Source organism: Gadus chalcogrammus, chromosome 8, assembly GCF_026213295.1.
Source record: "Gadus chalcogrammus isolate NIFS_2021 chromosome 8, NIFS_Gcha_1.0, whole genome shotgun sequence".
NCBI classification, from domain to species: domain Eukaryota; kingdom Metazoa; phylum Chordata; class Actinopteri; order Gadiformes; family Gadidae; genus Gadus; species Gadus chalcogrammus.
Genome location: NC_079419.1, coordinates 24,095,750 through 24,112,688, shown reverse-complemented (window position 1 = coordinate 24,112,688; position 16,939 = coordinate 24,095,750). Strand labels below are relative to the sequence as shown.

Here is a 16,939-nt window from a genome sequence, read left to right as displayed (position 1 = left end):
TGTTATCTAGGGGAACGGATTAGTGGGAAGGTTCCAATAGGACAGTACAGGTCCACAGGTCGAATTAGTGCGTATCTGTTGGACTTTTGAGATCCCAGCTGGAGTTTGGTTAGAATTCATTACTGTGGATGAATTCGTTTTTATTTGAGAAGAGCTTCCTTGGGATGCCGACTATAGTGAATTTTCAATTCTTTGCTTGGACCAGTTGAACTGCAAATCCTGCACCAATTGACGGTGAATTTCTAATTCCGATCTTGGCATCTTGAGAAAACAGGCTTCTCGCACTTTTGAATAGATACGTTTCTTGGTTGGGGTACCGTTTGAGTTGGTAGTTTCTTGTTTGTTTGTTCTTGATCTGGTTGAGTAGTTATGTATTCAACCATTATTTTAGAAGAAAAGGCTTGTTGTTTAAAGTGCCGTGTGAATGAGTTAAATGTGCTGATCGTGGACCGATTGAGATGCAGCTCTTGGATAAACTGAGATAGTTAATTTGTAATTCTGATCTTGGCACGGTGAAGCGATACTTACTTGTTTGAAATTCTGGTTGATTGATTATATATCCGACCGTTCATGTTTTAATCAAAAGGCCAGCTTCAACGCTCGGTCAACCTTTTATTTCTGTATTCTGTATTCAAGCCGCGGTAGGATTAAGTTACCTCGGAGACTTGTACGGCCCGTTTTCTTTTTAGTTGATTCTGTTACGGTTGGCGAGAAGGTTGGTTTGGACCCCGGATGCAGAGACGGAGACAGTACGGACAATCCACGGTTTATTGTCTACAAAGGGAAACTCAAAAGATAACCAGCGGGCAAGGCGAAGACAGGAGCGGGTAGGCATAGCTGGCGGAGGCACCGGAGAGTGTTGCGGTCCGGGGGTAATCCACTGGCGAGGAACTGGCAACTGGCGAAAAGATAACACGACGTTTAGGAATCACAAAATCAGGTTAGGGAATCGAAGGTCGATGTACACACATCAGCCAAAACAATCTGGCGCAGACGAGAAGTCCCCGCCAGGTGTGATTAGTTGTGTGATTAGTTGATGAGGTCCAGGTGTGCCACGTTGCGGTGCCCAGCTCCGCTCGCCACGCCCCGCACCTGTCTAAGAACCAATACCTGTGGAGCAAATCATAGAGCAACCGTGACAGTACCCCTCCCCCCTCAACGTACGCCTCCTGGCGGCCCACCAGGCCTCTCTGGAAAGCGTTCATAAAATTCCCTGATAAGCTCAGGATCCAAAATAAAGGATCGGGAGACCCAGGACCGCTCCTCCGGCACGTATCCCTCCCAGTCCACCAGAAACTGGAACCCCCTACCCCGTCTGCGTACATCCAACAGTTCCCGGACAGAATAGGCCGGGTGGTCATCGATGAGCCGGGGGGGGTGGAGGGGGTTCGGCCGGAGGATTGAGAATGCTTGCAGAAACAGGCTTTAGCAGTGAAACGTGGTAGACTGGATGGATGTTGAGCGCAGGGGGTAGCTTGAGCTTGATAGCACACGGATTAATGATACCCGAAATCACATACGGACCAATGTACTTAGGTGTCAGCTTCTTACACTCAGTCTGAAGGGGCAGGTCCCGAGAGGAGAGCCAGACGCTCTGCCCCAGTCTGTGGGTGGTAGCCGGAGGAGAGGCTGGCCGACGCCCCTAACGCCTGAAAAAACGCCTTCCAAACTCGTGAGGAGAACTGCGGTCCCCGGTCCGACACAATGTCCTGGGGGATACCGTGGAGCCGGAACACGTGCACGTTCGCCGTCTCCAGAGCTGAGGGGAGTTTTGAAAGCGGAACAAAATGCACAGCCTTGGAAAAACGATCGACAATAGTCAGTACGACCGTATTACCGTCTGAGGGCGGGAGACCAGTCACGAAGTCCACAGCTATGTGCGACCACGGCCGGTGTGGAACAGGTAAACCAAACCACTGTCGGAGGAGAGAGAGACCCTGGATGTCAGGCAACTCTGGACTTGTGCCCCCACTGGAGAACAGCCGTGCGGGCCGCCGGGGGAACAAACATCCGACCCGGAGGGCAGCCCTCAGGGGTAGGTAATCCTTGCTGGGCATCCAGCCCCACCCGCTCAATCTCCCATCGGGCTGCCCCGATGACACAGGCGGGAGAGAGAATCCTTTCCTCCACCGACTGCAACACCGGGGAGTCGTACTGGCGAGAGAGAGCGTCGGCCTTGCCGTTCTTGGAACCAGGATGGTAGGTGAGGGTAAAACGAAACCGACCCAGGAAGAGAGCCCAACGTGCCTGGCGGGAGTTCAGCCTACGGGCGGTCTGGATGTAGGCCAGGTTCCGATGGTCCGTCCACACGATAAATGGATGCGCCGCTCCCTCCAACCAGTGCCTCCACTCCTGCAATGCCAGCACCACTGCTAGCAGCTCCCCGTTACCAACGTCATAGTTAGTCTCAGCGGAGCTAAGACGACGGGAGAAAAAGGAACAGGGGTGTAATTTGTTGTCCAGCGCCGAGCGCTGGGACAACACTGCTCCCACCCCAGAGTTGGAGGCATCCACACAGTACATGTAGCCGAGGAGAACAACTTCTTAAGCCGCAGAAACGCGGACTGAGCCGTCTGCGACCAACCGAAAGGAACCTTAGTGGAGGTTAATTGGGTTAGGGGAGCAGCCACCCGACTATAATCCCTTATGAACCTCCTATAAAAGTTGGCAAAACCCAGGAACCCCGCAGCTGTTTCCGAATGGTAGGAACCGGCCACTCTGAAACTGCCCTCACCTTCTCAGGATCCGCCTGCAAGGTCAAGGTCAAGGTCAAGGTTCAACTTTATTGTCCCCGTGGGGAAATTTGTCTTGAGCACAGTGCATCATTGCTTTCTTAACATACACAAGAGTACAACAGAACAAAAACACAACCACAGACACAATCAGACAAACCAACATTTTAACATCGAGAACATGGGGCTTGATAGACTTAAACTGCACCTTGCTGAATTACATAGAAATCGACAGTATGGGGATCAAGTGCAAGTGTTTATTGCACTAGAACTTATGGATAAAGTGCTATGTGCTAGAGTGCTTAGTTCTAAAGTGCTATGTGCTAAAGTACTATGTGCTAAAGTGCTAACCTATTTATTGCACATCATTCTATTGCACATTGTTCATCAGCTTAATGGAGGCTGGGACAAATGATAATTTAAGGCAGTTGGATTTGCATAGCGGCACACAGAGTCTTCTCCCTGATGGAAGGGTTTCATATTCAGGGAAGAGTGGGTGCTGGGAGTTGGAAATAATTTTCTTTGCTTTTTTCCTAACTGCCTGCTCATATATGCTCTGTATAGGCTCATATTCTTTCCTCCCTACGATTTTCATTGCTGTTTTGTGCATGCCGGCCAGTTTGCTTTTCAGCTTAACGCAGGGTTTTTCAACCTTGGGGTCCCGACCCCATGTGGGGTCGCCTGGAATTTAAATGGGGTCGTAATTTATTTTTTAAAAAGTATTGATTAAAAAAAACAAAAAAACAAAACACTAAAATTAATCGTACATAACTGTCTTCTATACTTTCATTTTCTCGAATATAAATGTAGTTCAAATAAAATGCAGCAAATATCTGAGCTGGCGCATTTCTGAATGCCGTAATCACGTGACTGCACAGTTACATTACTTGAGTTCCCGCTCAAACCTGTAAAATGTAAAGACAAACTTGCAAAAAACAAAATGGAAAGATTTATTCGCCCGCCTGGCCCTGTCCCTCCAAAGACAGTTCCAATTGGAACTCTGGCACACACACCAAAGAGGCAGAGAACATATGACCAAAGTTTCATTCAGTATGTGATGGAAAGAAACGAGGAGAAGCCGAAATGTCTGCTGTGTAGTAAGGTCCTGTCTGCCGAGAGTATGAAGCCGAACAAGCTCAAAAGACACTTTGAGACCACACACAAAGAGCATGTCGGAAAACCAAGAGCTTTTTTCGAAAATAAATTTGCCGAGCTGAATAAGCAGCGAGTGTATTTCAAAAAAGCTGTGACCGTTAGCGAGCGGGCCCTGAAAGCATCTCTTGAAGTGAGCTATCTCATTGCTAAGAATATGAAGCCGCATAGCATTGCTGAGACTTTAATATTGCCAGCTGCCATCGAAATGGTGAAAACGATGTGTGGGGAGGAAGAAGCTCAAAAGCTAAAGGTGATACCACTGTCTGACAACACAGTGAAGAGACGGATTGATGCGATTGCTGAGGACCAAGAGAGCACCTTGACAGAAAAACTCTGCAATTCCCCGGCTTACGCTCTTCAAATGGATGTGAGCACAGAAGGAAAAAATGCCCATGCTTTGACATTTGTTCGTTACATGCAAGAGAATGCAATTCATGAGGATATTTGTTATTGCCTCCCTCTCCCTGGGCATGAGACTGCCCAAGCAATGTACGATGTCCTTCACGAATATATGGAGAAAAACAGAATTCCTTGGGAGCGTATGGTGGGACGGAAAAATGGTTTGCGGACACTTGTCACTAAGTTGGCTCCATCTGCAATATGGAATCATTGCATGATTCACCGTGAACAACTGGCATCTGAAGAACTGAGTGCGCCCATAGCAGACATACTGCAACAGGTAGTAACCATGGTGAATTACATCAAGCCACATCCTCTGCGCGCAGTCTGTTTGCAACACTGCGCCGACATGGGGTCTGAATATGAAAACTTGCTATTTCACACAGAGGCACGGTGGTTGTCGAGAGGTAACGTGTTGGAGCGGTTTTTCAAGCTGAGAAACGAACTGTTGGCGTTTTCCATGGACGTAAAAAAAAATGATTTTTGCGACTTTCTGTGTGACCAGCAGAAAATGTGCCTCCTTGCATATGTAACGGACATCTTTGGAAAACTTAACGAACTTAACAAAAGCATGCAGGGGAAAAACACGAATCTCATGCACATGAGTGACCGTATTGATGGATTCAGGGGGAAACTTGCATACTGGAGAGAAAGCATTTCAAAGGCAAACTTCGCCCCTTTCCCCCAGCTGAGTCAGTTTTTAAAAGACAACAGCATCGATAAGTGCTCCACAAAGGAGATGTGCAGCCACCTGAAGCGCCTAGAAGAGCACTTCACTACCTATTTCCCAGACGTGGATGTGTCAAAGTTTGACTGGGTAAGAGACCCATTTCACTGTGACGCAGGCGCAGTGGACCTGCCTGCTACCGCTGTTGAACAGCTGATTGAACTTTCCCATGACAGAACTCATCAGGGAATACATTCGCGAGTGACAGTGGAGGAATTCTGGTTTGGAGCAAGAGATGAGTACAGAAGCACATACTTGTTGGTTCCCTTTGGAAGCACATACTTGTGCGAAGCTGGATTTAGTGCTCTTGTTTGCATGAAATCGAAGTACCGTTCTCGACTGGATGTTACGTCAGAGATGAGATGCGCTTTGTCTAATACAGCACCTGACTTTGAAAGGCTGCAGCGAGGGGCGCAGGCTCAGCCATCTCATTAAATGTCATGAGGTCATTTCACCACATTTCATTCGTTCAAATGTTCACTGTGTCCAGTAATTCTGCAGTAGATTTTTTTGTTTTGTTTTCATAATTCCCTAACAGAGATTTCACTGTGTGCTCTAAAACTGTTGGTTCCCTTTGGAAGCACATACTTGTGCGAAGCTGGATTTAGTGCTCTTGTTTGCATGAAGTCGAAGTACCGTTCTCGACTGGATGTTACGTCAGAGATGAGATTCGCTTTGTCTAATACAGCACCTGACTTTGAAAGGCTGCAGCGAGGTGCGCAGGCTCAGCCATCTCATTAAATGTGATGAGGTCATTTCACCACATTTCATTCGTTCAAATGTTCACTGTGGCCAGTAATTCTGCAGTAGATTTATTTGTTTTGTTTTCATAATTCCCTAACAGAGATTTCACTGTGTGCTCTAAAACTGTTGGTTCCCTTTGGAAGCACATACTTGTGCGAAGCTGGATTTAGTGCTCTTGTTTGCATGAAGTCGAAGTACCGTTCTCGACTGGATGTTACGTCAGAGATGAGATGCGCTTTGTCTAATACAGCACCTGACTTTGAAAGGCTGCAGCGAGGTGCGCAGGCTCAGCCATCTCATTAAATGTGATGAGGTCATTTCACCACATTTCATTCGTTCAAATGTTCACTGTGGCCAGTAATTCTGCATTTTTTTTGTTTTGTTTTCATAATTCCCTATGAGAGATTGCTTGCACAGTAGGCCTTTTAATTTTCAGCCTTGTGAATACAGCCGTCAGAGAAAATAAATTTGTCAATTAGTGCACTTATCCTGGCTACTCTGTATTTGTTCACAGTATAACAAACATTTTCAAAATATAATTCTAGAAAAAAAAAGTCTCTGGGTGTAATGTTACTAAATTAGTCAGAAACTGACTTTAGGAACAGATGGCTTTATTGTGGCCTAGTGACTCAAGCGGGGCTTTTCATTGTCTTACTCTAATAACAAATATATATAGTTAGTATACAATTAGTTACAGGGGCCGCCACCTAGTGGTTGGTGGTAGTATTTATCTTAATATTAATTGTGTACTCTTATCATTACACTGGGGTCGCCAGAAATTTTTGATGTCAAAATGGGGTCACAGCCCAAAAAAGGTTGGGAACCACTGGCTTAATGGTTAGGTTGCCAAACCATGAGGAGATCCCATATCTAAGGATGCTCTCTACAATGGCACGGTAGAAAATCATCATGATGTGGCTGCTTACGCCGTACAATCTTAATCTTCGCAAAAAGTACAGCCTCTGTTGCAGTCTATTGCACAGGTTGTCAATATGTGTCTTCCAGCAGAGAAGATTATCAATATGAACCCCTCAATACTTGTATGAGGATACCCGGGTGATTTTCTGATTTTTGATCACTTGCCTCGGATCCAAAACCATTTCCTGTGTTTTGGTCACATTTAGAATAAGATGGTTGGTGTCACACCACTTAATAAATAGGTCTATCTCATCCTGGTACACAGAGGGGTCCGTATCCTTGTGTAGAAGGCTCAGGAGCACGGTATCGTCCGCAAATTTCACCATATAATTGTTAGGGTGCAGAGTCCTACAGTCATTGGTATACAACGTAAACAGTGTTGGTGATACAACGCAACCCTGTGGGACTCCTGTGTTACAGTGTTTGGTGTCTGACAGTGTTCTGTTGACCTTCACTTGCTGTGTTCTGTTCGTTAAAAAAGAGTAAAACCATTTGTTCAAGTTGGGGTTTACACTCATGCCTTTGAGCTTCTCTAATAGTATGTGAATTTGCACTGTATTAAAAGCTGAGCTGAAATCAACAAATAAAATTCTAGCATACGCTTTTGTGTTCTCAAGGTGCTTGGAAATAAAGTGCAAGGTGCAAAGGATTGCATCATCAGTACTGCATTCCTGCTTATACGCAAACTGGTACACGTCTAACTTTGGCTCAACATCCTTCATGAGCAGTGACACAACAAATTTCTCAAAACATTTCATAACAATAGAAGTAAGGGCTACGGGACGGAAATTATTGTTTTCTGTGGCACAGGGCTTTTTAGGCACTGGAGTTATAATTGACTTCTTCCACAGAGCTGGAACTGTGTGAATGTTAAGTGACTTTTTGAATATTGGACACCATGCTGTTGTTAGTTCCTCTGCACAGCTTTTGAGTAAAAAATCTGGCAGGCCATCAGGGCCTGCGGCCTTGCCCGTACGTACTCTACTAAAGAGACGGCGGATGCTGGTCGGGTGGACTTCCAGGCAGCAGGTGTCATCAGTGTCTGGCAGGGACTGCAAAACCCTGTCACACTCCTGAGAGAAGTTTTGACTGTCGAATCTCAGGTAAAAGTCATTCAACTCGTTTGATTTTTGGTGCTCGTCCAGGGTGATTATTTGTTTCTTTACAGGGTTCATATTAGTGACTGATTTCATTGCGTGCCAAAGTTTTTTTTGTATTTGACATTTGGAGGTTATGTTCCATTGTTTGCCTATGTTGTTCTCTTGCATTAGTGAGAAGTTGTTTGAGTTATTTTTGGACAACTGACAGCCCTGCTCTGTCTTTACTTCTAAAGGCCTGCTTTTTCCTATTTATACAGTCTTTTATTTCTTATGTTACATAGGGTTTGTTATTGGGGTAGACTACGATTTCTTTCTTGGGCACCACAATGCCAACACAAAACTCTATGTAGTCCGTTATAGTTACAGTGGCCTCATCCAGTTCTAGTGCATGGCACAGGGACCAATCTGTGCACATGAAACACCCCCTTAAGGTCTCAATTGCGTCGTCTGACCACACATTAACCGTCTTATGTTCAGGTTTACTTGATTTGAAGACAGAATTATATGCGGGTATTAGATGTATGGTGTTGTGATCTGAGTTGGAAAGGGGGGGCTTTGGTTTTCCTGAGTATCCTCCCTTTATATTGCCATAACATTTATCTAGAATCGCGTTATTTCTTGTGTCACATTTTACAAATTGTTCAAAGCCCGGCAAAGCTGTCTCAAGTTTACAGTGGTTAAAGTAACCCAAAAAGAAAACTCCGGGTGTGCGCTGCAGCTGTTCGTGTGCACCACGAAGCCCAGGAAACTGACCGAGTCGGTGTGGAAGGAACATTTCGGAACATTTCGCCTTGACGAACAGCTTGTTCTCCCATAACCGCCGTAACACCAACCGAACCATGCATTAGTGAGCCAGAAAGGCATAACGAGATATTCGAAGTGACCCAGTGGAGTGTTGAATGCTGTCTTCCATTCGTCCCCCTCCCGGACGCGAACCAGATGGTAGGCGTTCCGGAGATCCAGCTTAGTGAAGATGGTGGCCTGGTGAAGAGGAGCAAAGGCAGAGTCAAGAAGCGGAAGAGGGTACTTGTTCTTGACCGTGATGTCGTTTATTCCCCTGTAGTCCACACAGGGGCGCAGGGATTTGTCCTTCTTCTCCACAAAGAAGAACCCTGCTCCCACGGGAGAGGAAGAAGGACGAATGAGGCCATTCGCCAGTGACTCGGAAATATAGTTCTCCATGGACTCTCTCTCCGGCTTAGACAAGTTGAACAGTTTGCTGGAAGGCAGGGGGGCACCGGGCAACAAGTCAATAGAGCAGTCATAGGGACGGTGAGGGGGCGGGGACTGGGCCCTATCTCTACTAAATACCTCCTGGAGGTCATGGTAAAAGGAGGGAACTCCAGAGAGGTCTATGGGGTCAGGTGAGTGAGGAGGAGCGGCGCACTTACTAGGGGGCGTGGCCGACCGAAGGCAGCGAGAATGACAAAAAGTGCTCCAGCTGACTAAGGATGAGGTGGACCAGTCAATGTGGGGGTTATGCAATCTAAGCCAGGGAAGGCCGAGCACAACGGGGGACGTGGGGGAGGGAATAACAAAAAAACGAATTAATTCCTGATGGTTGCCCGAGAGCAGGAGTGAAACAGGAGTGGTCCAGTGAGTGACCCGAGCCAAGAGGCGGCCATCCAAGGCAAAGACTTCCTTGGGCTCAGGGAGTAAGTCCAGTCTCAGCTGGGCCTGAGAACAAAAGATCAGAACCCGAGTCAATAAAAACAAAAAAAGACTAGAAATGCTGAAGACCTGGTAACTGACCCGGTACTAGGATCCGCGTGGGGGAACCCGGAGGACCGGCTACTCGGCTCACCAGCTGCCCCCTGGAAGCTGGTGAGCCTGCCCTTTTACTGTCTGTGGGCAAGCGTCAAGAGTATGACCCCCCTCCCCACAGTAAAGACAGAGATTGTTCCTAGTACGACGGCGACGTTCTGCAGAGGGCAACCGCATTCTCCCCACCTGCATGGGCTCGGGCCCGAGTCCTACATCGGTGGAAGAAGCGTTGGGAGCAGAACGAGACATGGGGTTAGACCTGGCGACCGGCCAACCGGTAGATCCAGAACCAACAGCGGCGGGCGGAGTGTCGGGATGATTGCGTCTGTCCCTCAGTCTCTCTCTTAATCGATTATCCAAGCGGGAGGCTAAGGCAATGAGTTCGTCTAACGAGCTGGTCTCGTCCCTAACCGCGAGCTCGTCTCTAATACGGTCAGTTAGTCCCCTCAAAAAAAGAGAGTGTTGCGGTCCGGGGCTAATCCACTGGCGAGGAACTGGCAACTGGCGAAAAGATAACACAACGTTTAGGAATCACAAAATCAGGTTAGGGAATCGAAGGTCGATGTACACACGTCAGCCAAAATACCGAATGAGACGGAATAATCTGGCGCCGACGAGAAGTCCCCGCCAGGCTTAAGAAAGAGTGTGATTAGTTGATGAGGTCCAGGTGTGCCACGTTGCGGTGCCCAGCTCCGCTCGCCACGCCCCGCACCTGTCTAAGAACCAATGCCTGTGGAGCAAATCATAGAGCAACTGTGACAGATTCTGTCATAAATAAATTAGGAGGACAGAGAATATTAGGAGGTCAATTTGTTTGAAGTAATTGATAATCATAAATAAATTAGAAAAATAGTTAATTTGTTGAAGTAATGAATAAATGTGTAAACCTTCTTTGACTCAAACATTATCGCGCTGACTCTAACTGCATGCGCACGGAGAAATCAGGACGAGCAAAGCAGGGGCCTGCATTAGCAGGGTTAAAAATAGAAAACAGGGTGGGGGCCACATTCCAATCTTAGGGAGGGAGATAAACGCCGGGGAAAGGTGCACATCTGCAGCCTTAGAGATAAAGAAAGTACATCTAAATTACGAATAAAATAAACGTAATAGATTGTATTAATAAATAGTGTATTTCGAAATAAATAAATAGAGTAATAATTTAAAATGGCACCAACAGCCGTAGAGATTTTGAGTAGAGACCGTATATTGCTTAAAGGTGAGATGAAAAAATCTCTGAGAAATAGGAGGAAAGAACAGAAGGATCAGGCACTATATGGCCCATGGGAGGGACTTTTTGATCCAATAATGTATAGGGACATGGAGGTAGTGATAAGAAATTACAAAGCTAACAGAAGCGGAAAACAACTTTACGTTTTCCTTTGTTCTGAATTTGGTATGTGTGTGTATACTTGGTGTATGCGTATGTATGTGTGTGTTGTTGATAGTGTGTCCTAAAAGTGAATCCTGATGGGCCAGGTCATTAGATTCGGATGAAGTTGTGTTACAGCTCCAAAGATGACAATCTGAGAATTCTTATTTTAAGGTGTATATATGTGAGCGAGTGAGTGAGGAGTGAGTGAGAAAGAGTATTGAGTTGAGTTAGAGGGGTCGGATGAAGTGATTTGTGAAGAGTGAGACAGAGAAGAAGAAGAAGGAAAGAGGAAGAGTGTGTGGATTGGCAACGAGAAGTGGCGATGAGATTAGAGAAGGCTTTCCGGTTAGAATTTTCTTTGGGGAGATTCGTATCTTTCGATGGCCTTTTGAGATTAATAATCTAGTTTTGGAGTGTGTCCAAAAACAAATAAACCAGAAAGGAAAGGAAAGGATTACTGAAAGTGAAAATGGTTACGGAGACTTGTGAAAGCAAAGGAAGTAGGTAAAGAGAAGGAACGTAAGTAAGGAAAAACCGCCGGTGGGGGCTGGACAGAGAGAAAGAGAATGAATAAATCAGCGGAGAGGAGGCTGGGGGTCGGTTTAGCTCAGTAGGTAGAGAAGTTGTCTTGAGCAAGTTACATGGTGAACACAGGATTTAGGAATAATTATCTAGACTCCAAAACATGAGCAATTAGCGTTAAAAATGTCTGCACACCACACTCCACAGGAGTCAAGGGGTTCAATGGCGCCAGGGTAAACACAGTTGCACTCATCAAAAGAGGAGCTGACCCAACCCATGGACTCTGCGTGGATGGGTGGATGTTATTTTGGTGCTTGGACCTGACGAGGTCTAGGTGCCAAGATAACAACACAAATAAAATATTTTCTTAGAGATTACGATAGTAATAGACAATTTATTAAAAGTGATCTTATAATTTAGAAATAACAATCGGCAATACTTCAAATTAGACCAAATAAGTACGATAAAACGTTATCCAAATTTCTAATTCAGGTTATCCACAATGACAAATGTCATTTAAAATAAAATAAGAAAGGGTGTGTGTGTGAGCCTGTTCTCGTGTGTGTGTGTGTGTCAGGGCCGCCGAGGTAGGGGAGAATCCTCTCCTACTCAGAGTGATGGAAGACACAAGGGGATACTGAAAGCATACTTCAGATAAAACAATATGGTTAATTAGTAACTGGAAACAATGTATCAATTCAGTGTTGAATAAACTAGATAAGGACAACATAGAGGGTTAGGGTTGGGTATAGTAGTGAATCAAAATGTGGAAAACACTAAAATGCTTAGGTAGAATAAAAGGTTTAATTAGGTCGTCCAATTTAAATAGATAGTCAAGGGCAATCGGGTAGGATTATGAAGAGAATTGTGATTTTGAGTAATGGTTAAGACAGCAGTGAGTCGCCCGATATTGAAAATGCAAGTTTTAATATTGTGATTTTTGTTTTCTTTCACATCTCCCTAGTTAAGGACAATAGGTGGATTGACGCCACATCTGTTGGGAAGGGGTCCTACATGCTATGTTGTCATTTTGGATTCGGAAGTAGTGGGTTTACCTTTCAAATGCCACTACTGCTGCTGCAACACTTTAATAATTTTAACTCTGATAAATTACCTTTTGTTTTATAGTTTCCCTGATGTGTATCCATTACGCACACACTTGGCTGCATAGGGCAGATGTGGCTGAAGACTCTGTCTCCATCCCTCCGCCTTGCGATCTATACCACTATATGGGTGGGGATTGATTGAATCCCAGGTACGGCATCCTGCAATAAGCCAGTATGGAAGGCTGGTTAGCCAACGACGGGTAAGATCCCACCTTGAAGCCCGGGACAAGTCACGATTACTTGGCAGAGTCACTGTGAGCATTGGCTCACTTGATCATGAAGTGACGAACTGCAACCATCATAGGAAGAGCTGGCTGATGAAAGGTGGAGGGGGAACAGGAGTCAGATATGTCAGCTCTGGCAGCAGAGGTGGTCTTGGAACGGGCCATGTCGCGTTTTATTTTTTTTTCCTTTGTGGTATAGAAGCCCACTAACGCATGTACGTTTTTCGGTAACACTTTATAATAACCCTCCATAATAAACCATTTATGAAGCATTTGTTCATAGTTTGTTCATCATTTACAAATTGTTATCCCAACATTTACAAACCTTAGTAATGTATTTGTAAATGAGTAGTAATGTATTTATGAACCTGTTTTCTAATGATCTATAAGAGGTTTTTATAAGGACATTATTTAGGGATTTATAAATGAGTATTAATGTATTTACAAACATGTATTAATGTATTTACAAACACGTTTCAAATGATTTTCTAATGGATCTATAATATCATATATAAGGACATTAGTAAGCTATTTTTAAATGAGTATAGATGTATTATGAACATGTTTCAAACGATTTTCTAACGATCTAAAAGATCATTTATAAGGACATTAGCAAGCTATTTGTAAACGAGTAGTCATGTTTGTATGAACATTTTTCAAACCATTTTCTAATTATTTATAAGATCATTAATAAGGTATATAATAATGGTCTGCTCACATTTTACAAATGATTAAGCAAGCAGGTTTCAATGAGTTAGTAATGATTCATAATATCCTTTATAAGGCATGTGATGATGGTCTGCTCACCATTTATGGGTCATCATGAATAACCTTTGTCAAGCACAAGCTATCGTCCAATTCATAAGTGAAATAATATATGTGAGCACATGTAGCACCTTAGTTTATGCTTAATATAGGTTTTTAGAAAGCATTTACTTATCATTAGTAAAGTGTTTTGCATGGGTTGATATAAAGTAGACACTGTCTATACTTTATAAGCATTTACAAATGGCCAATAACTGAGGAACATACTATAGAAACCATTTACTTACCATAAGTAAAGTGTTTTGCATGGGTTGATATGAAGTTGGCACTGTCTATACTTTATAAGCATTTACAAATGGCCAGTAACTGAGGACCATACTATAGAAACCATTTACTTACCATTAGTAAAGTGTTTTGCATGGGTTGATATAAAGTTGGTACTGTCTATACTTTATAAGCATTTACAAATGGCCTGTTACTGAGGGACATACCATTAGAAGACACAAACTCCAAAAATGACCTCAAACGTTAGGTTGTTAAACATATCAATGGCAAAAACACACAACACAGCATCGAGGGAATGAAGTGAAATTGTAAAACATTTATTTAAAAAACCACACTGACAATAAATTCACTTTAAACATGCATTCTAATAATCTAATATCTAACACAACAGCAACAACAACAACGTAACTTTAAATAAGGGGATCAGCTAGTTTTTTTTAGTAATTGGCAAAAGTTTGCCAGAGTCTTTATATTCTTTGATTCGGGTAACAATGTTTTCGTCCACGTCTATGGCATCCTTGCACCTCTGTGCAAAACTGGAGAGCTTCTCCTTTTTGGGGGCGCTCTCTTTTAGCTCTGCATACGCCTCTGGGGCAGCAATGCACAGCTCTGCCATGGGGGCATTTACAACAATGGTGTTGCGGTCGACCCCCACAGCTTTGAAGGCTGCCCCCATGGTTCTTCCCTTCCTGCAGATTTTCAGCACCTTGCGGTACCGGGCCACCACCTCTTCAGGATCTTTAGCTTCAAATAAGAGAAGGTAAAATGAGTACAGCGCACATCATACATATACTACTAATTCAATTATCAAACTTGATACACTTGAAAGTGGGTGTACACTTTCCCCCGCCACTGTATATTCTTATTACCTCGCTGGTAAACACCTTGCCCCTTCCGGTTCTTTGCCCTTTTCCCCTGCTTCCGTCCTTTTCCCCTGCTGTTCTTCTTCTTCTTCTTCTGTCCCTCATCCGAGGAGGAAGAGTCGGAGGAAGGGTCGGAAGAAGAGTGGGAAGAATCAGGCCCCGACTTGGACGAGTCGGTTGAGTCGGCTCCCTGCGACTGGCACTTCTTCGCCTGGGGTGGACTGCCCTTGTCCTTTTTTCTTGCTGCTAAAAACAGACAATGACCGAGGATGATTAGTGGAAAATGTGCGTGGCACACTAGTAAGTGTGATGGTCTTTGGAAGATAGTTTTCTGAGTTCAAAATCATCCCGTTACTGTTTTTTGTTTTATTATTTACCGTATTAAAAATATCATAATTCATTAGTTATTATTAATTAAAATTTGGCTTTCTGTAGAATAAAGAAATACAGAATACAGAAAATAAATATACATAATAGCAACCTGTACCAATATCCTTAATATTTAACAATATACATAGTAATTATTCATTATTTATAATATATAATTCACTATTGTGCAATTACATATTAATAATTCATAATATATAATTCACTATTATGCAATATGCAGATTTGCTATGCAAACAACTGAAATAATAATAATAATTGTTATAACAAACACCTGCACTCAGTGTATTATAAACACTAGAATTACAACGCAGTTACATAAATATACCACAAAATGGCGCTCTAAGACCACAAATGGAAAATACAGGCATTGCCTAGGAGCCTATGTCCAGCTACCACCACGATCCGAACACGCGAATCTCCGTGGCACAGTGTAGGAGACAGGCTAGCACAGGTCGATGCAAACGTACGTGAGGAAATGACTAGAATTTAACCAATAATGTTAATCAACATAAACACGAAGAGAGTAGGCTAATGCTAGCAGGAACATACAATTATGCACTTACATCATCAGTAACGCATACGGCAACACAATGATAACTTTATGTTAGCATAAGAGATTATAAGCACGTGGTATTAGACCATGAGGGCACGATTGGGCTGGCACGAAAAGGTTTCAAGTTAGCAAGTGTATTGTCAAATATGGCAAATTGACTTACTCATAGCCAGTTGTTCCAGCAGGAAGTCCCTTTCTTTGGTCAAGTCTTTAACCAGCTCCTGCTGCCAGTCCAACTTCTGCCTGGCCATCTGCAGCTCATGGCGCAGTCTCGTTGAAGCCAGTTGGGCATTAGGAGGACTGTGGTCCTAGCTTAATGTTTGTGGGAAAGTAAAAATGTTCACACCGCTCATTTCCAATAATGAAGGTTAATCATATGCACATTAAGCAAGAAGGGAAATCGTTTTGATAGTCTAAGGTTACTAGCTAGGTGGTACATCTGTACATTAATGCCTGTCGGAACGACACTCAGGCGTGAGACAGTTGAACACGTGGATGCTAACTATCAATAGCTGTCAATGGCAAGCTAGCTAGCTCTTACAGCTGGTTAGCTAGCTTACCACCGCGGCTCTCATGTGCATTAGCTTGGCCTTGCAACTTACCGGTGGAAGACGTTCCCGCCGCTTCCTCCTCAACCGATTCGTCTCCGGCGGCAGGGGTATTCCTTGCCGAGCTCAGCGTGTTCGCTGGACGTTTAGACCGAGAGCGGGTATCAGCACGTCTCATGTCTGCAACAAGTTGGCAGTTGTGTTCCGACTCCCTCGTGTGATGAATCTAAGTGCCCACCTGATTGGCTGTCCCCCTCTGCTCAACACTGCAGGAACTATGAATGGGTTTTAAATAAAAGTATTGCATGTTACATGTTTAATTGTTTCATGTGATGGAAATATGCGCTAAATAAACTGGAAAGTTCTCCTGAACAACTTTTCAATTTATTGCTGGTTAGCCAACTTTAGTTCTTTTGGTTTTCTGGTGAGACATTTGTGGGTGAAGAACAACCACCGTTGACGGGACTGTACCAAAACTCTACCTTCTCCTTCCTTCCATTACGCATCAGTAAGAGGAAACATTGGTCTGTGTGCCGAATAAGTGCGTGTGCTGGAATACTAGTTTATGATGAATAGATTGAATAGGAAATTGCTGGAGCTTATTCATAGGCGCAGGTCGAAGAAACGGAGCCTGAAGCTAATCAAATGGCTACAGAAAAAACATCTGTTAAGGCCACAAATGAAATGCAATCTCTGCAATCGCAGGATGAAATTGAAAGAAGACAAGGGAGGAGACAATTACACTTGGTAAGAAAAGGTGTTAATATCAATG

The 16,939-nt window shown here is 44.1% G+C and overlaps 1 protein-coding gene across 3 annotated transcripts; it reads right to left on the bottom strand.

The window, feature by feature from the left end:
* Window positions 1-13,952: 13,952 nt before the first annotated feature.
* On the bottom strand, window positions 13,953-16,460 carry LOC130387990 (coiled-coil domain-containing protein 106-like). Of its 3 annotated transcripts, XM_056597284.1 has the most exons (4): window positions 16,222-16,460; window positions 15,783-15,931; window positions 14,683-14,922; window positions 13,953-14,557 (listed from the first exon to the last, which is right to left on the bottom strand). In XM_056597284.1, the coding sequence occupies exons 2-4, from the start codon at window positions 15,868-15,870 to the stop codon at window positions 14,241-14,243; spliced, it is 645 nt and encodes a 214-aa protein (XP_056453259.1). In that variant the 5' UTR covers window positions 15,871-15,931; window positions 16,222-16,460; the 3' UTR covers window positions 13,953-14,240. The 3 variants fall into 3 exon arrangements, with proteins under 3 accessions (XP_056453259.1, XP_056453258.1, XP_056453260.1); XM_056597283.1 differs by having other exon boundaries at window positions 15,783-16,460; XM_056597285.1 differs by having other exon boundaries at window positions 14,683-14,919; window positions 15,783-16,460.
* Between the last annotated feature and the right edge of the window lie 479 nt (window positions 16,461-16,939).

Coding starts and splice junctions, on each gene's coding strand:
- LOC130387990 (XM_056597283.1), bottom strand. CDS start 15,870: ATGGCCAGGCAGAAGTTGGACTGGCAGCAGGAGCTGGTTAAAGACTTG. Junction 14,923..15,782: donor GCTGGAACAACTGGCTATGA/GTAAGTCAATTT, acceptor GTCTGTTTTTAG/CAGCAAGAAAAAAGGACAAG. Junction 14,558..14,682: donor GCAAGGTGTTTACCAGCGAG/GTAATAAGAATA, acceptor TCTTATTTGAAG/CTAAAGATCCTGAAGAGGTG.